This window comes from Mustelus asterias, chromosome 15 (genome assembly GCF_964213995.1).
Source record: "Mustelus asterias chromosome 15, sMusAst1.hap1.1, whole genome shotgun sequence".
Taxonomy (NCBI): domain Eukaryota; kingdom Metazoa; phylum Chordata; class Chondrichthyes; order Carcharhiniformes; family Triakidae; genus Mustelus; species Mustelus asterias.
In genome coordinates this window covers 85,066,931-85,089,459 of record NC_135815.1, presented here as the reverse complement: position 1 = coordinate 85,089,459, position 22,529 = coordinate 85,066,931, and the positions used below count along the sequence as shown (strand labels likewise).

At 44.2% G+C, this 22,529-nt stretch overlaps 1 protein-coding gene across 1 annotated transcript in view; it reads right to left on the bottom strand.

The window, feature by feature from the left end:
• adgb (androglobin) overlaps nucleotides 1-22,529 on the bottom strand; it is a 287,462-nt gene that overhangs the window by 154,719 nt on the left and 110,214 nt on the right. Inside the window, exons 12-13 of the mRNA XM_078230490.1 lie at nucleotides 20,183-20,312; nucleotides 13,255-13,341 (exon numbers count right to left, since the gene is read on the bottom strand). Coding sequence (XP_078086616.1) covers nucleotides 13,255-13,341; nucleotides 20,183-20,312 — 217 coding nt within the window. The remainder of the gene's footprint in view (nucleotides 1-13,254; nucleotides 13,342-20,182; nucleotides 20,313-22,529) is intronic.

Below are 22,529 nucleotides of genomic sequence, written 5' to 3'. Positions count from 1 at the left end.
CTCACAACCTCTGCCACCTCGAAGGACAAGGGCAGTAGATACATGGAACACCACCACCTTCAAGTTCCCTCCAAGTCACACACCATCCTGACTTGGAACTATATCATTCAGTGTAGCTGAGTGATGAATCCTGGAACTCCTTTCCTCACAGTGTTCCTACACCACAAGGTGGTTTCAGAAGGTGGCTCACCATCATCTTTTCAAGGGATTAGGGATGGGCAACAAATGCTGGTCCAGCCAGTGGTATCCATATCCCATGAAGAAATAAATATATAAATAATAATTCCCGGCTGGCCTCCCCCATTTTACCTTCTGTAAACATGAGGTCATCTGGAACTCTGCTGCACCAACTTATTCGCACCAAGTCCTGTTCACAGATCACCCCTGATCACTGATATAAATAAACAACATTATGATTTTAAAATTCTCACCTTTGTTTTCAAATACTTCATTGGCCTTGTCCCTCCCGATCTCAGTAACCTTCTCCATCCCTACAATCCTCTGATCTCTCAGTGCTGATCCAATTCTGGCCTCTTTAGCATCCCGATTCTAATTACTCCACCATTGGTAGCTGTGCTTTCAGTTGCTAGGCTTTGAGTTATGGAATTCCCTTTCTAAAACTCTCTGACTCTAGCTCCTTTTTTTCTTTAAGAGGCTCTCTGAAACCTACCTCTGTGGGCAACCTGTTAGCTCTAACATTGCCTCATGTGGCTGAGTATTTAATTTTGCTTTATAATGCTCCTCCAAAGCACCTCAGGTTATTTTCTATGTTGAAGGTGCTATATAAATATTGCGGCTGCAGTGCAAATCTGTGAATTTTTAACTTGGAAGAAAGGACATTCTGGGGTATACAGAGAGAATTGTGTCTGTGTGTAAGTAATTACAGAAAGCTGGAATTCTCTTGCCCTGTTTCTTGCCCCTGTTGAGGAAAGCAGACTCCGAGGCTGAAAAGCAGACTGGATGAGGTGGACATTTCTAATAGATTGGATCATGTAATGGTCAAGGGCATCAGACAATGAAACATATATATTAAACTGGAGAAAAACACATGCACACTTCCTGCATTAATGATGGGGCGGCACTGTTCCCTCACAGCTCCAGGGACCCAGGTTTGATTCCCGGCGTGGGTCACTGTCTGCGTGGAGTTTCATTTTCCCCGTGTCTGCGTCGGTTTCCTCCCACAGTTCAAAGATATGCGGGTTAGGTGGATTGACCATGCTAAATTGCCCCTTAGAGTCAGAGGAACTAGCTAGGGCAAATGCATGGGGTTATGGGGATAGGGCCTGGGTGGGACTGTGGTCGGTGCAGACTCAATGGGCCAAATGGCCTCCTCCTGCTCTAGGATTCCATATTGGTGGAAACCACAGACTCAAATTTTTCAATTTCACTTGGACAAAATGACTTTGCTGAAGTTTATGTTGAATTAGATTTCTGTCTCATACATTAATGCTTTGAAAATGCTGTTTCAGAATGTTCACCTGTTTGGAGTGAAAAATGTTTCTAACATGATCCAGTTGCCCTTCATTTAGTCATTTAAAAAAAAAATCATCACCAACTACATGTCTTCTACATGACTTCCAGATGCCCAAGATAGGACTCCACCCTCTGGGGTGATTACCCACTCTCGGTCCCAATTAGTCCCCTAAGCCAGATGACCCTCTTCTACTTGACCTTAAAGGGAGAATCATTAGAGACACCACAAGCCAGGCTGTCAATATGGACAGGAAACCTCTCCGCAGGATCGCCTTGCTGTGACACACTTATCCCTGCAGTTTTGTTGGGGGTGCGGCAGGAGTAGTGGTAAGTACACAAAGTCTTGCAAGCCTCATAGCCGGCCATAAGCAAGCCAACAGCAAGCACCTGCCATGTTTTGGAGTCAATGAGGGGCCTGTTTGTTCCCAACAGCATTCCCATTCTGCCCACAATTCAGTACTTACACATGCAAATTGGCCATCAACTGCTGCCAGGTGAGTAGCCCTTGCTGTGTCCATCCCACCTTAGGCAAAATTAGCAAGGGGTGGGAATTTGTTGGCCCATTGACCTGACACTCTCCTGTCCCACCTTCTTCCCAGCAGGACCGGGAAGGATTCCACCCACTATATTTGGAGAGAAGTCTTAATTTTGCCATAGTTAGGGTCAACAACCATTAAATTACCTATTGCAGGTTTACTCTTTCTTCAGTGATAAAAACAGGGGAGACATTTTGCCCATGCAAACTGGACACTGGGCCCAGGAAATTGTACTATTGTCAATCTCACTTGGTTGCCATTCAGAATTACTGGCCTACCTTCAAAGCCAACGCATAGAACACTTATGGAGAGGTAGAACTCGATTACACACATAAAACTTGAAAAAAATAATAATTTTGAAATGTGTTCCTACCATGGTTACCTAATATCTGATTGCCTCTGGAATAGAACTGACAGAAATGCAATGAAAAGCTGAAAATGTTACGCCTCAAATCCCCTATTAACTTACTTTGTGTTCTGCTACACTACCATGCAGACTTTTAGCACCAAAGGACATGGTTGAAAATTGACCTCCTGATTTTATGGATTCAGCACGTGTTTCCTGCAAAGGTATAGCATGACAATAAATGTTAAATTTGATGGAGAAACTTGTGTCTTCACTTTCTTGGTTAAAAATATCAGCCTGACATTTAGATTGTGCAAATTTAATTTAAATGAAATGAAGTCTAATGCATCTAGAATGATAATCCTCACATATTGTGGACTTCCTTCACTCGCTATTGAACTCAGATCAAACCAATCTTTATCCACGTATAAGTGTACATTTCTGGTCATTTATTTCATGTAACATTTTATAAGTTTATAAGATATAGGAGCAGAATTGGGGCATTCGGTCCATCAACTCCGCTCCGCCATTTGATCATGGCTGATATGCTCCTCATCTCCATTTTCCTGCCTTCTCTCCATAACCCTTCAACCCATTACCAATTAAAAATCTGTCTAACCCCTCCTTAAATTTACTCACTATCCCAGCATCCACAGCACTATGGGGTAGCGAATTATATGGATTCGCAACCCCTTGGGAGAAGTAGTTTCTTTTCAACTCTGTTTTAAATTTGCTAGCCCTTATCCTATGACTATGGCCTCTCATCCTAGAATACCCCACAAGAGGAAGCATCCGCTCCACGTCTACTTTATCCGTCCTTTTTATCATCTTGTATACCTCAATTTGATCTCCCCTCATTCTTCTAAATTTTATGATCAAGTCTTTTTTGTCACATTGGTCTTGATATTTGCTGGGTTAAGTTATAGAAACGGGGCTGTTGGTAAAGCTGAGTTTCAGATGGGAAACCGAGAAGTCTGTGTTCCAACCACCCCAAGCCCCAACTGCAACCATAAGAGCAGTGAACTGCGATGGGGCCTCAGAGTGGTCCAATCCCCGATCCCATGCAGACGCCTGTGTATGCAGGGCTCTGGCTCAGGGGAGCTAGGATGGTCTCCCAGTCATCAAGCAGTGCCCTGATTGCACTAATTTTCTCCCCAAAGCTATTATCATCCTGCCTTAGCTACTGGTTCCCCTGTAGCCTGGGGAAACTGTCTGCCCACTGTAAAGCCCACAGTAAAATCAAAGGTTTCCAGCTTCATGAATATATTTATAACACCAACCTGCTTCCAGTTAGCAGATTGGCTACCTGACTTTCTCCATCTTTCTAAAACACAGTAGATGGTGGGTTGAATCTGGCTTCCAAACATACACTGAATTTTAACCCTAAATGTGCACTTAATCCCACACGTTCACCTATGCTAAAATTCTCCCCATTGTTTCTGTGACACCTCTTTACCATGATTAAATCAGTAGAGAGTCAATCTTCTTTGGCATTGCTCAAGAAGATTCAAAACCATGTACAGCCTTGACATGAGACATGTTTAGAGGAGAAGGGATGATTAGGCCATGGGCAGGGGAAGACTATGATGCTGGAGGATGGAAGAGGCAAAAGTGGGAGAGGGAAGGAAAGTAAAGGAGTTAGAGGGTAGAGATGGAAAGGTAAACAAATGTTGAAGAACTATGGAAGGGAAAAGAGCAATGAGAAGATTGAGGCAATGGAAGACATAGAGTTGAGAGGATGGGGAGGTGAACACTGATGGGAAATGGAAGACATTGAAGAGTGGCTGGAGTCCATAGGAAGAAGGTCACATTGCTGGAAACAGTGACACACATAGCTGGAGCAGATCTGTGCAGATAAGGAAGGGCAGGAAAGGGAAAGAAAGGAGATATAACAGAGGGCAGAGAATGAGATGGAATAAAGGAATGAAGGAGAAAAGGAAAACGCAGCAGGGGGAATGGGCAAGGAGCTGTCAAGAAGAAAGGGAGGGAAAGGTCATGCAGAGGGGAAATTAGAGGAAAAATTGGATTAAGGTGAACAGGATTAGGGGAAGTAACGCTTTTCCCTCACCCAAATGTAGAGGCAGGCTATGAAAGAAGAGGGGAAGGAAAGCAATGAGGAAGGGAAGTAGTAGGCTGTGAACAGAGGGAATAATACATAGAGGAGGATGGAAAGACAAGTAATTTGAAAACTGTATTATTTACAGATAGTGAATTAAAATGTAAGTAAAATCATGAATTACTGATTTTTTTAGGCAGCACAGAGGGATTGAAAGGTGCAATGGGACATGAACATGTTATTGGGGGAGATGGCGGCATAATGGTAATGTCACAAGTAATCCAAAGGCATGGGTTAATGTTCGGATGCAATGGGTTCAAACCCCATCATGGCTGGTGGAATTTAATTAATTTACTCTGGAATTAAAAGCTAGGCTCAGTAATGCTGACCATGAAGTCATCATTGATCATTGTAAAAACCCATCTGCTTCCCTAATGTCCTCTAAGGAAGGAAATCTGTCTCCTTACCAGGTCCTGGCCTCCATGTGGCTCCAGAGCAACAGCAATGTGGTTGACTCTCAACTACCCTCTGAAATGGCTGTGCAAGCCACTCAGTTCAAGGGTAATTAGGGACGGGCAATAAATGCTGGCCTTGTCAGTGATGATGTGGAGATGCCGGCGTTGGACTGGGGTGAACACAGTAAGAGTTTTAACAACACCAGGTTAAAGTCCAACAGGTTTATTTGGTAGCAAATACCATTAGCTTCCGGAGCGCTGCTCCTTCGTCAGATTCCACTCCATCTGACGAAGGAGCAGCGCTCCGAAAGCTAATAGTATTTGCTACCAAATAAACCTGTTGGACTTTAACCTGGTGTTGTTAAAACTCTTACTTGTCAGTGATGCCAGATCCCATGAAAGGATAAAATAATGGCTGGGGTTGTTTTTTTAAAAAGATGATCAATTGTAAATAATATAGAAAAGGAAAACATGTCATAAAAAGAAAAGCAAAAAAAATAAACAGGGATGTGATGCCCAAATTGAGTTATGATTGTGAGACAGAAATTACTCAAGAAGGTAGAGTTAAGCATAAGATCAGGGCTCAGTTCTTTTTTGAAGTATATTTGTTTTATTATTTGTTCTTGGGATCTTGGTGACATTGACAAGGCCTTGCATATTGACCCTTCTCAGTTGCCATGAGATGGTGTTGTGGGCTTTCTTTTTGTGCTGGTGCTGTGAGGGAATTCCATAAAACTTAATTCCAGGTTCTGATGGAACACAGTCAGGATGGGTGCATAGCCTGAAAAGAAGGCCGCGATTCTCCTATTGCGACCCGCAACCTTTCTGCCGGGTCACGGTGGAAGATGAACGGGGATTTGCCCATGCACCGGGAACGCATGCGCATCTCCCAGAGCCGGAAAACAGTCGCCAGTCAGACCACGCTGGAAACCGGTGAGAAGGCAGGTAAGTCATTTAAATCTTTTTGCATGTATTTGAAATATGTTTATTCGTTAATTATCGGCACCTTTCAGGTCCCCATTTAATCTCCCACCCTGCCAGGAGTACTTCATTCCGGCGGGGTTCAGGCGAGCTCCCCACGTTCAGGGAACTAGTGGGAGACCCCGCCGGAATGAAGGGGGGTGCAATTGGGGCCCCTCAGGGGTCGGATGGTGGGGGTGGTGGTGCCCCTTGGGCATGAGCATGCTGGCAGTGCCAGCTTGTGCCCCCAGGCACTGCCCAAGGGGCATCGGGCAGTGCCAAGGGGGCAGGGTCTATTGTGGGCGGGGCCTAGGGACGATTGGTGCGGGTGGGGCTCTCGCTGCCACTCTGCATGGTGATTGGTCTGGGATAAATAAATAGGGAGGGCAGTGATTGGGGCAGGCTTGGGGGGAGGGCTGCCTCCAGGAGGGGGGGGTCTGATCCCAGGGAGAGAAGCCTAACCCTGGAGGGGGGGTGGGGGGGGAGTCAGTCGTGGGGGGAATCTGCTGGGGTGAGGGGGGATCGCCACTGCTGGGGGTGGGTGGGTGGGCTGGACATCGGGGCACTCCGAGGCGGGGAGGGGGGGGGGGGGGGGGGGGCTGGGGTCAGGGCTGGAATTATTGTGGGGGCCGCGATCAGGCCATGCGGGTGGCTGGAGAGGCAGCACTGCGGGGGCCCCGGGCTAGCCAGCGATTGGGCTGGCCAGCAGACAGGGAGTCTGACAGATCGGGGCCACTGCGCATGCGCAGAGTTCCAGAACTGTCAGACTCCGGCGCAAATAGGCCCCCCCCCCCCCTGGGTTTTTAATGAGATTCCCGACTGGGACCTCTGCAGTGCAAAGAGTGCGGAGATTCAGGTGAGAAGCTGAACTGACAGAACAGTCGGGATTTAAAACAGTTCTCCCACCAATTCTGCACTTTTGGGAGAATTGCAGCCGAAATGTTTCACTGCTAGTATACTTCTTTTGTGCACCGGGCATATCTTGGCAATTTGCCATATTGTAAGACTGATGCCAGTGTCATAGCCTCATTAGAATAGTTTGGTTTGGGGCATGACTAGCTTTATGTAGACCTTCAGCATTGCTGCTAAGGTGCTGTCAGAGCCCTGTAACCTTGACTGTGACCAGAGCACTCAGCCAAATGAGATGTTCACATGAGTGCTAACAGGCAAGTGTTGAAGTGAGCCACTTAATGAGATATTAGAAAGTGTAAACTAAAGTTTGGTCAAAGAGGTAGGTTTTAACACATGTACTGAGGGGGGAGTCGTTGAGAAGTGGCAAGGGTTAAGGGTTTTTTATTTGCATCGCTAGGGAAGCAGTTATAATTTGATGTCAAGCTTAACAATCCATTCAATGGCTTCAGCTGACTCAGTTTGAATGGTTGTGATGCCAACAGGAATAGATCTCTCAAGGCAGGGGTTCAATCACAATTTGAGCTGTTTCTCGTGTTCCACTTGTGCAGCAAGTGGCCACATCATCCCTGGCCTATCCTCAAATGGTTAAGTGTTGTCCAGATTTTCTGTGCAAGTTTGAAACCCAGCACTTCATCACTTGAGTTAGTTACCAGGTCGCGGTCAGTGATGTTTTAGCCAACCAGGAGGTGTGCCATTGAGATGTGGGGCTATCATCAGTTTGTAAGGTGTGCAGTGTATTCCAGTAAGGGCCATCTACTTACTCAGGAGGATGTGGGTTTTTTTTGAGGTCCTGTGTCAGTGGGAGTGCTTTGTCAGCTGTTAGCCACTGGTGTTCTGTAAGGAGGATATTTTCCCTGTGCAAATCAGGAAGTTCAATGTGCTCTAGCACAGGAAGCATTCAAGCTGTGTTAGTTTCAACACTCCAGAAATAATTCTCATGACTTCCCAGAGGTAGTTATCACATTTATATAGTGACTCCTGAGCCAGATTAAGAAACAGTACTTTGCTGTTGGAAAAACTAGGGTGGGTGAAACAATGCCTAATCGCCAAAATTCCACTGTCCTGCCTGTAACGGGAATCGGAGTGTGTAAGGGGAGGACAATGGGAAGGTCCGTTGACCTCAGGCAGAATATTATGGTCTCGAGTCGAGCGAGACTGTAAAAACCTGCCCAATGTGTTTGTTTAGTCTGCTGCCCAGGTGGTACTTGCCAGTATGAGATTCACTCTTATCTTGATCTTGGCTCCAGTATTCTAGAGGTGTTGCCAGTAGATCAATGTACAGTCAAGAGTGATGCCAAGATATTTTTACATTGGGTTATGGGTGAGTATTCGGCCACAGAATTGCACATGAAGTTCTTCCCTGACTTTCGGGTTGTTCAAGTGGAAGGCTGAAATGATAACATTTCTGAACTGGGTTTCCAGAGAACATTGATCTTCTGTGAGTGACTTCTCAATGTTCTGAGTTCTTTAGCCTGGAAAGCCAGTGCCAAGTCATCTATATATACAAAGAGCCATGGCTTTGTGGGAGGGAGGTCACTGGTTGAAGAGGGCAGGTGCAAGGATTGATCCTTGTGGGAGTCCGTGGTTAGCTATGTGTGGGTGGCTGGTTTGATCTCCAAGATGCACATGGACCTCTTAGCGGCTGATCAGGTGAAGGGTATTCGCATGGTAAATACTTTTGGACAAGCTGTCATTTCCACTCCTGTAGTGGAGAGTGCATGGATGTGCTGCTCGGTCTAAGGTTTACACTATCAGCTTAGTCAAATGAGTGGTTCCAAAATGTCACTGATTTGGCAGCTCTGCTGGATGCTGCTGGTGCAGCTCTAAGTTTAAAAGGTTGGCTATCGCCTCTTGAGCTTTTGGCTAAGATCAAGCATCAGATCAAGATGGGGTGCAATGCCTTATTTTGTCAGTTTGGATCTTGTTTGTCTCGCTTGTGGGGACCTTGAATTTGATTCAATTGGAATTTGAATTTGGCTTTTGGAGCAAAAAGGAATGGATACAGGTCGACCCAATCCACTCTGAGCATTGGCCTTATAACTTTAAGAATGGAGTAAAACATTTTTAAAGAAGGGCACTGCTTGTGTATGGAATGGATCAAGTTGTTGACATTGACCAATTTTCTCTTGAATGGAATATGAAACCAGTTTTGCCCCATTTGACCCAAGGTTGCATTTACTGGCAACCTAGTGCAGTAAAGATTCTTGGGCACATTGCACAGTGCTTAAAATAAATCCGGGTGGAGGCCACCATTGAAATGTTTGAGATGCATATGAAGATGCACTTGAAGATGCATGACTAAAAGACTAACAGATGCATGGTGACTTCAGTATGAGTGATGTGGGGGAAAAAAAACACTTTTAAAGCCAAACATTTTCTGGTCAGGATTAAATTGTTTTTTGGCAGAGTACTGATAAACTAAAACTAATTGTTTTTGCTTTGGAAAGCAACAGAGAAATTCGAACACCATTACAAGATAAGATAGTCAACAAGATGCCTTCAGTACTCAGGTCACAAACTTTCAGTTCGAACATTGAACAAAATAAGATTTCTATCAATAGGCTGCCAAACTTTACAAAACAATGGGCAGGATTTTACAGCGTCACTCATCCCAAAATTGTAAAATCCCCCCCGAGGTCCACGCACATTTCCATTGTTTGCCTCTTGCCTGCTCTGATTCTGTGACGGGCAGGCCAGTAAAATTCCAGCCAATATCTCACCTAAAATATTGATAAATATAACTCTGACAATGCCTTATTGAAAAATTCTGGAGCACCTCTTAGAAACTTACTCTTCTATACTCTATTAAACTGCCATGCCGACTTGCTGTACTGCCATAGTAACTTTTAGCAACATGGGATGTTACTGAATGCTGACCACCTGATTTTATGGATTCGGTTGGTCTTTCCTGAAAAGGTATAACATGGCATTTAATTAATGGTTTGATAGAATTCACATAAGAGACTGTTAGTTAAAATGAAAGCATGTGAAATTGTAGGCAAATTATTCAACTATTGAGAGATTGATTGGGTGGGCAAAGACAATAAATATAATTGAATTGGAAGGACATTAGATTCATAGACGTTTATAGCACAGAAGGAGGCCATACGGCCCATCATGTCCATGCTGGTCAATAAAGATCCGACTACAGTAATCCCATTTCCCAGCACTTGGCCCATAGCCCTTGGTGTTATTGCAGCACAAGTGAATATCTAAATACTTGAGTTTCTGTCTCAACCACTCTTTCAGGCAGTGCATTCTTGACACCCAACATGTTCTGGGTGAAAAGTTTCTCCTCAACTCTCCTCTTAGCCTGCTACCCTTTATCTTAAATCTATGCTATCTGGCTATTGACGCCTTTATTAATGGAAAAAGTGCCTTCCTATACACCCTTTCTATCCCCTCATAATTGTATATACCTCAGGTCCCCTCTCAACTTTGGCTGCTCCAAGGAAAACAGCCTTAGCCCATCCAATCTCTCCTCATAGCTCAGACTTCCAGCCCAGGCAGAATCCTGGTAAATCTCCTCTGCACTCTCTCCAGTGTGATTACATCCATCCTATAATGTGATGGTCAAAACTGCATGTAGTACTCCAGTTGTGGCCTAACCAGCATTTTATATAGTTCCAGCATGACCCCACTGCTCTTGTATTCTATGCCTTGGCTAATAAAGGTAAGTATCCCATATGCTTTCTTAACCACCTTGCCTCCCTGCCCTGCCATCTGCAGGAATCTGTAGATATTCACTCCAAGGTTCCTCTGATCTTCAGTACTTTCCAAGGTCCTACATTCATAATGTAATCCTTTGCCTTGTTAGCCCTCCCCAAGTACATTACTTCACATGTTTCTGGGTTGATTTCCATTTGCTACTGCTTTGCCCACTTGATCAGTCCATTGATATCGTTCTGCAGTCTGCAGCTATCCTCCTCACTATTTACTATCCTACCAATTGTTATGTCAATCCACAAATTTCTTGATCATATCCCCTATATTTAAGTCCAACTCATTAATGTTCATCACAAATAACAAAGGTCCCAGCACCAAGCCCTGCGGAACCCCACTGGGAACAGATTTCCAGTCACAGAAACATCCCTACACCATTACCTTCTGTTTCCTGCCTCTCAGCTAATTTTGGATCTAATGTACCATTTTACCTTGGATCCCATGGATTCTTACTTTCTTGACCAGACTGCCATGAGGAACGTTATCAAAAGCCTTGCTAAAGTCCACATAGACCACATCAAATGTATTACCCTCACAACACTCCTGGTTACCTCCTCACAAAATTTGATTAAATTTGTCAAGCACCACCATCACTTAACAAATCTATACTGACTGTCTCTGATAAATCCATGTCTATGTAAGTGCAGATATATTTTCTCCCTCAGAATTATTTCTAATAACTTTCCCATCACCGAGGTTAGACTGACTGGCCTACCACACTTTTTTTAATTATGGGACAATGTTAACCGTCCCCCAGTCCTCTGGCACCTCACCTTCGTAAGAAGTTTAACAACACCAGGTTAAAGTCCAACAGGTTTATTTGGTAGCAAAAGCCACACAAGCTTTCGAGGCTCTGAGCCCCTTCTTCAGGTGAGTGGGAATTCTGTTCACAAACAGAACTTATAAAGACACAGACTCAATTTACATGAATAATGGTTGGAATGCGAATACTTACAACTAATCCAGTCTTTAAGAAACAAACCTTCGGCCTTCCCCTTCGGCCAGAGAGGATTTGAAATTTACTGCCAGTGCCCTTGATATTGCCGACCATATGATAAGTGGTGTCCCATAGAGATCTATGCCGGGGCCTTGACTATTCACTACATCTATGAATGGCTTAGATAACACAATAACAAAACATGTATTCAAGTTTTCCAATTATACTAAGATTGGTAGCATGTCAAGTCGTGTTGACAGGAGTGTAAAATTACAAAGAGATGTTAAAAGATTAAGAGAGTGGGAAAAATTGTGGCAGATGAATTTCAACACAGTTAAGTGTGAGGTCTTCAGCATGGACCTAAAGAGGGTGAATCTGTATTGTTCTAAATGATGAAGAACTAGGAAGAGTGGAGGTCCAAAGAAATCTAGGAGTTCATGTACACAGACCACAAAAGTACAGCGGTAGAAAAAGACCAATAATGGAATGTTAGCCTTTATAACAGGAGAGCTATAGTTTAATGGGGAGGAGGTTTTGTTACAGCATCCAATCCACTTGGCGGAACCCGTTCCCCTGCACCTCCCATTGTCTTTGGATCATAGCTGCTTTTGCTGGCTGTCCAGTGGAGGTGATGTTCTTACACAATGACAGCCTGGCAGCTATGGCCTTTTAATGAGCAAAGGTTTTACCATTTCTTCAGAGCACAACTCGAATGTTCCCGTATGTCTTTGTTCATCCATGGAGCCCCCATTAATGGAATATATTTTCTCTGAGCTCCATTGAACACCATTTTAAATGTTTCCCCATTATTATTCTACATCGTTGTTTGCCAATAATGTTATTCATTTTATTTTCCCAATTTTTATTCTTAGCCTATTAAATTCACTCTTCTCCAATCTATCAACTTGTTTTTAATCATGCTTATGTCCTTCCATGTCAGCTTAAAGTGCTGGGGTCACTACTACCTAGATGTTCCTTTACTTTTACTTAGAATCATAGAATCCTACAGTGCAGAAGGATGCTATTCGGCTCATTGAGTCTGCACTGACCACAATCCCACCCAGTCCCTATCCCGATATCCCATACATTTAACCTAGCTAGTCCCCCTGACACTAAGGGGCAATTTATCGTGGCCGATCCACCTAACCCGCACATATTTGGACTGTGGGACGAAACCCACGCAGACACGGGGAGAATGTGCAAACTCCACACAGACAGTGACCCAAGCTGGGAATCAAACCCATGTCCCTGGCACTGACAGGCAGTCTACTAACCACTATGCCACCTTCTCTTATATGCCCTGGTCATTCCTCAGTACTGGATATAACAACCAATTTTCCCTTGCTGGGCTCTTTAAAATTGGGTTAGTAGAGAGTATGGAACACAATGTTGGAACTAGGGATAGTGTGAAAAATAGGGGACATCTAACATAATATAGTATTTTATGGAATAAAGACAAAAGGGAACAATTGAAGTTTTAGGAAGAGACATACATTAAGAACGTAGGCAGAGGAATGCATGATAAGAAATGTGAAGAGTTTAAGAGAGAAGACAAAATAAACTGGAGGGTGCGTCCCGAATTGTGCTTCCAAACATCTGATTGATGCAGCACCATCTGACCACATGGAATGAAAATTTCTTAAAGAAACAGAATACAAAGAAATGTTGCTGCTCTGAATGAGGGGAATTTGTGATCGTAAATGGGGATTTAATTAGAAGGAAATTCCAATACATATGAAGATTGTAGAGCTCGGTATGATGATGTGTATGTATAAACTTCAAATTGGATAAAAAATTGATAATGAGCAAACTCAATTCTAAATTTATACTTAATTCTATGAACATACAAGCCTGACCTCTAAACTTTCCCCAATCTGTTGCTTAGTAACATCGCCATCCACTGAAAAGTGAACATCTGACTTTATCGTTTCAATTTGGGATTCCTAGAAAAGTACAAAATTACCATTTGTCAACAAATATTTCACAGTATTTGACTTGGTGATTACATCCTTTGCTTTTTATAACAGAGGTTAAATATCTCAACTTCATGGGCTGGGTATGTGCAAATTGGGTTTGTGCACCGTTAACATCCTAGCATTACCTCTGGCCAGAAACTTAACATAAATACTGTGGTTACTGTCAGAGAAATTGCTAAATCTGGTTGTGAAGAAGACATTGAGACCAGCGTGCTTTGGTAGAGATTGTTTATTGCTGATCACAGAAACGATTTCCCCAGCCCAACACAATCTCCCCACAACGCTTGCTGGCTTTTCTTGATATATACACCCGAGTATAGTTAACTAATGAATACCCAACACCTTATTACCTTAAATTACTAGGTATTTAACATCCATCAACAGAATCTATTAGATTTTAATGGACTCTCTTAGTTTCTTCGAAATTAAATTGATATGCCAACAAAATCTGCAGTAATCATAAGGTTGGTGACATCTTCCTAGAGCCTGTGAAGCTATTGGTGACTGGAGCCCTGAAAGCATGTGGCTATTCAAGACAAAGGAATCATTTAAAGGAGAGTTGGAAATCCTGCAAATGGATCCTTACTCGAAACAGCTACGGGAAAGCATTGTTTGAAGGAAGATTCTGAGACTTGGTTTTTCGAGAATGGAGTATGGAAACACTCATGTGGAAGCCGGAGTCCAGTGAAATCAGTTGGCTCCTGGCGTGATAATATTCTGGGGGGGGGAATTTGAGGAGAAATCCACAGAAGATCGATTGGGTGGTATCTGTCACTTTGTTTCAGAATGGGGTGTGTCTGATCACAGTTAGCCTGTTGGTTTACAGGGATTGTGTATTTACTGGGAACTAAGATATATTTTGTAATCCATCTCCTGTCATCCTCCCACCCCCCCATGGACATTGGCACAGCCGCCAATCGCTCTCATTGCTAGTTCCCCCCAAACCTACCCCTCTCCCCCCTGGAACATTGCCCCCGCCCCCCACTGATGCCCACCTGGACATCGTGCCCCTCCCTCCCCCCCCCCCCCCCACACCTGCCGCCATTGCAGAGCACCCCCACCCCCCCCCCCCCCCACCTGCCGATCACTGCTCCGGACATCACTCCCTCAGCCCCCGATCGTGCCCCTAGACATTGCCTCCCAGCCCCCATTCACTGGCCCAGACATTGTCTCCCCACCCCACCCCCCCAACACCCCCAATCACCACCTGGGACATTTCCCTCCCATCCTGATTGCTGTCCTGGCCAATTAACGCCCACTCCCTGCAGAGTTCCACCTTTCCTCTCCCCCATGGATCTCCCCCCATCACACCTCTCCCCCATCATGGCTCCACCCCTCCTCAGGCCCTGCCCCCACCTCAAGCCCTGCCCCCTTGGCACTGCCTCTTGCACTACCAGGATGCCTGATGGTCAGTGCCAGGGTGCCCAGTGGACATGGCCAAGCTGGCACTGCCCAAGGGGCACTGTCTGGTCCTGCCCTTGATCACCCAGTGTCTTCAATGTCCTGTCCCAGTGGTGAAGCCATCATGTCTGGTCTCAGTTGGTGGACCTCGGCCGGTGAGGTGGTAAGTTCAAGTGAGCCGGGACGATAGCATCCAGGATACACTAATGGCATTTAAATAATGTCATGTATATTTAAATCAGCTTTGTGCCCAGAAAGGGTGTGAAGCCGATTTCGCCGGCTAATCAGTGCCGGTCAGATCATGAGAGGCGAGAAATTAGATGTGGTCCCGATTTTTCGCCACTTGCCCTATCTTATTGGCTCACTTCACCAATCGACCGGTGGGACGAGCTGGTGAGATCATGATCACTGTGTTTTGAGCCACAGTTCCATTCTGGAATCTTCCTATCCAGCAGTAACATCAACTGGGATCATAATAATTGTACCCTCCATCTTTGGTGCCACTACTGAACAACCCACTTGCACTATAAAAGCAGTTGGAAATGAATGTCTTCCCAGAATATTTTAAGTCTTTGGACATTTGATCCAAAATAATTTCTCTCTCTTTGAGTTTAACTCCAGTTAAAGCTAAGGGCTGATCCATGCTTGATATCCAAGCACATTCCAAGCCTCTTAGGTGTTCAATACTTTAATGAGGAAAACAAGACCTTTAACATTTATTTTTTGCCATATCATTGTCATGTTGTCATGTACTAGGGAACAAGCTTTTATGGGGTGACTAGTCGAATTGAATTGGAGATAGGTAAATTGCAAAGGTCAAACATCATTACAGGAGCTTTGAAGGGAAAAGCTTTGAAATGGTAATGAACTGACAGCCAGTATAGCATGACTAGGAATTTACATTAGGCAAATAAAAGAAGAGATTTAAAGTTGGCTGTTGTATTTCAAAAGAATATTGTACAATTCTGAAGTTTGTAAATATACGAGAAAAATAGTGCAAGTCTAATTTTAAATTATAATAGCCTTAAAAGGAATAAAAAGTGGGTTGATCAATTCTGGGAAAAGGAACTTCTAAAGGATTGTAGGAAACAATAAAGTGTAAGATCAAAGGGAAAAAAACAGATTTAAGGAAACATTGAAGATTGTGTGATGGTGGTGGCTGTGAGGTCTCAAACAAGACAGTGTGGAAGCAATCTTACCTTCTCGTCCCACCAGTCGATGGGTGGGGTGAACCAGTAAGATTGCGCAAGAGGTAAAAGAAAATCGGGTTTGTGCCTGATTTCTTGCCTATCTCGCCTATTACCAGGCCCAGATATCCGGTGAGATCAGTTTCACGCCTGAAAAGGGGTGTGAAGCTGATCTCAATATTCAAATCCATTCAAATATGGATTTAAGTATTATTTGTGAGCCCGGGACGCAATCGTTGCACAGAACAGAGAGATCTGGCATGCGTGATTGCACCCTCTACTGTGAGATGCCAGCTTCCCAGTGAGCTTAGGCCTCACCCCCTCCCCTTGCTGGCGGGAAACAGATTTAGCAGTTTTTTGTTAACAGAGTGACATAAGATTGGACTTGTGGCCTTGCTGAGAAAATGGATCTGAAATGCGTTTAGGACTTCGAATTTGTTTTTGGTAAGATCGCCCCTTGTGTGTGTTGAAGGCAGACCTGTGAACATCAGTTTGCTGCCACCATCACAGAGCACCCTAAGTACAGCAGGGCACTGTATGGTAATATTACTAGAAGTTGCTACAAAGTACAAGGCTGGGATTCTCCCAAAGCAATTCTAAGTGCCGAATTTTTGTGAAAACTGGAATAACTCCCACCGATTTTTTTAGTGGAATTTTCATAATGAATCTCCCACACTCTGAGCACTGCACAATGTCCTAGCAACATAGTGCTGAGCGGGCCACTGTGCATGTGCCGATCTGGCAGATAATGGCTCCGTCCGCTTGGCACTGCCCGATGCCCAGTGGGCAGTGCCAAGGTGCCCCTTGGGCATTGCTAGTTTGCCTCTTGGGTAGTGCCAGAGGGCCGGGCTGGCATTGCCAGGGTGTCACTGCCCAGGGGGTACCTCTCCTTACCCCCAAACTCCTGGGGGCCTCAATGACCTATGTTCCCTCCAGCAGAGTCAGGCCGCCTGTTCCTCGTTAGTGGGGAGCTGTTGTAAACTCCGCTGAAGGGAACCACTCCTGGTTGGGGGGAGGGGGGAGAGTGGGGTGGGGAGATGCTAGCGGGCCAGGAACCTCCAGTCGTAGGCCCGCTAATTGGATGCTAATACTCATTTAAATATTGAAATCAGCTCTGTGCTGAAAATCGGCGTGGAGCTGATGACTCCAAAAACTTTAGCTCCAGAGATGCGCATAGGCCGTGGCACCCAGCAGGGAGCCTTCTAAATGGCCTCCGCAATTGCTGCTCGAGCTGCACAGCGGGCTGGGAGAATCGCTGCCCTTCCAAATCTATGGGGACTGTTTCCACCAAAAAGAGGTTTGGCCCTAAGTCTATTTAAGCCAAAATCATTTAGCAAATGTTTGAAAAGTAGTCTTAACTGTGCAAAGGTGCTTTTGTCTTTTTAAGTTTTTTTTATTGTAATAAATGTTTAGCTTTAATATATAAAATCACCACAACTGGTATGAGGTCACTTTTCTTGACTTCAGAAAACTCCCCATTATACACAAATTGCAAAATCATCTGGCAGCTGATTCAAGTTTTCCTTTGGGATTTGGGCAGCTTGGCACTTGCCATCTGCTATGCCATAACTGATCATCTTTCGTATAAACCTTGTCCGTGAATTTTAAGGGAATGTCCAAGCCTTCTTTATTGTCAAGTTCCTGATCATCTAGTTCCGAGAATACTTTGCAGCTGAATCTACTCCTGGCAGGACGCAAAAGTGCCAGAACTATCCCTTGCTTTCCCGTGTCCTTGCATTGCCTTTATTTTCCATTAACCATAAGGTTTCATTTCATGTAACTGTGGTGGAAAATCGTATCCTGCCGCTTTATACCTAGATTCAGTCATCTTTCTCCAGTGTCTCCAATTATCATATTTACTTCAAAAAAAGATTAACTCCAATTCTAATGTTCTGTCTGGAAGTAAATCTTAGTCACCAATCTTCACTTTCAGGCAACCATCTTCTGCTACCAATGTCACAAAAATTCCCAAGCCTGATTGTGAAGAAAACATTATTTATAGTTCATCAGAGAGCTCATTTCTCCACTCTAACATAACCTCTCCAGCTGACTCTTTTTTATATACACGTCTGAGTTTGGTTAACTAATCAATACCCAACACTTGGTCATTTATTGCGTTAAACTGCGAGGTCGTTCTACATTCATCAACAGAACCTGTTAGATACTAATAACCACGAGCACAGATTGGAGGTTGGGAATTCTGCAGCCTGTCAGTCATTCCCATGGCATGAATAAGGAGTGTGATGGGAGGTTTTCCACTCGTCTGGAAGACTGTGGTTCTAACAACAGTCAAGAAACTCAAAGGCATCCAGGATGAAGCAGCCATAAATTGGCACCCCTATCCACCACCTTAAACCTTCACTCCCTTCAACTAGCAATTCATGATGGCAGCCGCGTATGACTACTACAAGATTCACTACAACTGTTCACCAAAATTCCTTCTACGGCGTCTTCCAAAACTGCGACCTCTATCACCTAGAAGGACATGGTGGACAAGCCATGGGAATACTACCATCTGCAAGTTCTCCTCCAAGTCACACGCTCTCTTGACCTAGAAATATATATTTGTTCACTGTCACTGGGTCAGTATCCTGGAACTCCCTTCATAACAGCACTGTGGCTGCACTTAGATCACATGGACTGCAGTGGTACAAAAAAGTGGCTTGCCACCATCTTGTCAAGCGCTATTAGGGATGGTGGCCTTGCTAGTGATGCTCGCATCCCTGAAAGAACATTAAAAAAATAACCATATGTATGCGTTAGGAACACAGAAGTGGAGTTACTCCATAGGGTTACAGTTTAATTCTCCCAGCTTGGACCCATGCTCACAGGGATAAAGTCTGAAAGAAGCTCTCTCTCTGACCCACACTGCCATTGCGTGTAGTTCCCTGCGTAGAATAAGAGATCATGGAATTATCCTTCATCAGCTTTAGACTACTAATTTAACATTAATCAACATGACCTAGTTTTGCTCCTTCAATTCTGAACTGAAACCAAATATTTTAACTCTTTGCACAATCAATGGGTATAAAATCATTCTGTGCTTCTGCGATAAGATTCTCTTGTCTGCTGGTATGAATTCCTGTCGGACACATGCATCAGAATTGCTGTTTGATATTTCCTATCCTCTCAAGCAGAAATAATTCAGAAAAACATGCACAACTGCGCACATTTGCAAACCTATCTGTCCTAATTAATGTCTGGTTAAGTTCTGGTTATGCAACTGCTTAGACTTCTATAGCATGTTAACATCGTAAATGTGAAACTGAATTGCATAAGGAGGTATTGGGACAGATGACCAAAAACATGATCTAAGGTAAGTTTTAAGGAGTGTCTTAAAAGAGGAGCGAGCTAGTGATTTGGATACTGGAGCTTAGGGTAGCTGAAGGCACACTGGCCTATGGTGCAGCGGTGAGAATCGGCAACAAAGAGGAGGTCAGAACCTGTGGGCCACTACCTGCCTCTTCAGCAGTTACGGTATAAAGCATGATATTCAATATTTTGAGGTTAAAACTTGATAACATACACCGTGAACTTTGGAACTTGCAGCCAAAATAAACAAAGTTTACTTGTGGCAAATTCTAATGAGTGACGGAAAGACTGACTATTTTGGAAGCTGTTGCTTCTACTGATGGCCACGATGTGTAATACCGACAGCAATTAAACATTACTGGGGCTGACAGTGACAATTACAACACCATGAAAGCGGGGCACGAAAATTAATTCTTGGGAAATTTTGGGGAAACTGTTTCCACCGGCAGGAAGGTCAGCAATCACAGCACACTAATATAAGGTCATTAGCAAACAAACCAGAACTGGTGGCGTGGGTGGGGGAGAGTGGAGCAGACGAAGAGTTTTTTAAAAATATGCATTCATTTTCAGAATCTGCAGTTCATTGTCTGAAAGGGTGGGGAAATAAATTCAATTGTAACTTTCAAAAGGGAATTTGATATGTATTTGGAAAGGATGGATTGGCAGGGCTATCAGGAAACGGTAGAGATGTGGGACTAATTAGATTTCAAAGAGCTAACATAAGTATAATGGGCCAAATTGCCTCTGTTCTATGATTCTATACATCAGCACTCACGGGATACACATTTTCATTCACTCCACATTTCTGTCATTCACATTAAATCGTAAAAATAAATGGAATTAGAAATCTTTCGATTCAGAACTGGACAAATTAGCTGTAAGGTATTTCTGAGTGCAGATTGCTTTACCCCTGCAGAGAAAGTTGCCTCCAGAGACTTCAGGTCAACTTCATCATCTTCATCCAGTGTCTCTTCAGTTTCGTTCACAGCTGCCAATCTGGTGGTCATATCTTTCTTAACCAAGAGCTGTTGGTCTTTTCTGGTGGAAGGCAAATAAGATATTTGGAAACAATGCTATCAATTCCAGATATTAGTTTAGAGCCTAAAAAACAAAATCGATCCGATATATTCAAAAGGAGATAGGGCTTGGAAATCACAACTCATCAGATCGCATTTTGTTGTTTGCAAAATGATTTTATTATGGTATTGCAATACTATCAGTTTAGAACACAATCATTTTTTTTGAGCAAGTAAGAAGGAGGATTGTTGAGAGTAGTGTTGTTGTCTACATAGATTTCAGTAAGGCACTTGACAAGATCCCATTGGCAGTCCGGTCAGAAAAGTGAGATCTCATGAGAAACAGGGGAAGGTGGCAGGTTGGATCCAGACAGGGAACAAACGGTAATGGCTGATGGATGTTTTTGCAAATGGTAAACACAGGTCTCAGAGTTGGGGCCCTTGCAGTTTGTTGTATATATTAATGATTTAGACTTAAATGTGGGTGGCATGATTGGGAAATTTGCAGGTGACACAAAAATTGCCTCTGTAGTTGATGGAGAAGGGGACAGCTGTCAACTGCAGACAGAGGTGCATTTACAATGAAACATTTAAACAACCAATCTCTGGGCCCCACACCGGCTGATGTCTATGGGCGCCAATCAGAGCCTGATAACTCTGCATTTGCTGATAGGCTCAACATCAGCCTATCAGCAGGCAATGCAGAGCAACATCAATCACTGTCTGTTCGAGTCTCGTTCGAGCAAGGTGTGGTCCACTCCTCACTCCTGTGCTGTGGCAATCACCCGAGTCATTCTCCACTTCATCTGGGGTTCAAAAATAGACTGAGTTCAAAGGGACATAATGTACAAGCCTTTAGATAAAGGGGGGAAGAAATGTGCCCTGATCCTGATGGCCACCTTTTTGTGTGTGGCTCTATCAAACTGCATAGATCCTCGGCACGCAAACACCAAGTGTCACTACGTGCTGAGGTTTTATCTGTCCCCAGTGTGGTAAAGTATGACAGCCACGGAATGCTCCAAGTAGTTGGACCATGCCGTATCAACTGTCCCTCATGGGAAATGTTATGCAGACCCATCAGGCAGTCCATCAGGCAGTGGTCTGCATGTAAGGTCCAAGATACCCTGTGGGAAAAGGAGATGGTGGTTCCTGTCAGATTGTTCCCTGAAGAGACTGTCAAGGACAATTGGCAGAATGCCTCATCACCAGAACTTTCAAATGAGCACCTTGAGTCAAGAGTCATACAGCGCAGAAAAGGCCCTTCAGTCCATCGGGGCAACACGGTGGCACAGTGGTTAGTACTGCTGCCTCACAGTGTCAGGGACCAGGGTTCAATTCTGACCTTGAAGTCTGTCTGAAGTTTGCACATTCTGCCCGTGTCTGCATGGGTTTCCTCTGGATGCTCAGGTTTCCTCCCAGTCTGAAGATGTGCGGGTTAGGTGGATTGACCATGCACAATTGACCCTTAGTGTTGGGGAGATTAGCAAGGTAAATACGTGGGGTTACGGGAACAGGGCCTTGATGGGATTGTTGTTGGTGCAGACATGATGAACCAAATTACCTCTTTCTGAATTGTAGGAATTCTATGAGACTGCACTGACAATAACTACCACTAAAGGCACACTAATCCCATTTTCCTAAACTTTTCCGATATCCTTGAATGTTATGATATTTCAAGGGCTCATCCAAATATTTTTAAAGGTTATAAGATTTCCTGCCTCCACTACCTTCCCAGGCAGTCCATTCCAGACTCCCACCACCCTCTGAATGAATTTTTTTTTCTCAAATCTTCTCTGAATCTGCTGCCCCTGACCCTAAAATTATACCCCCTCGTGATTGACTCTTCAACCAAGGGGAACAGCTGCTTCCTATTCACCCGGTCCATTCTCTCGCAATCTTATAGACCTCAATCATGACCCCTCTCAGCTTTCCCTGCTCTAGAGAAAACAATCGAAGACTGTCTATCCTCTCCTTATAGCTCAAATGTTCCATCACAGACAACATCCTGGTGAATCTCCTCTGTACCCGCTGGTGCTATCACATCCTTCCTATAGTGAAGTGACCAGAACTGCACACAGTACTCCAGCTGCGGCCTAACCAATGCTCTGTATAACTCCAACATTACCTCCTTGCTCTTATACTCTATGCCACGACTGATAAAAGCAAGTGTCTCATACGCTTTCTAATTATCCTATTCATGTGCTCTGCCGCCTTCAGGGATCTGTGAATAATTACCCCA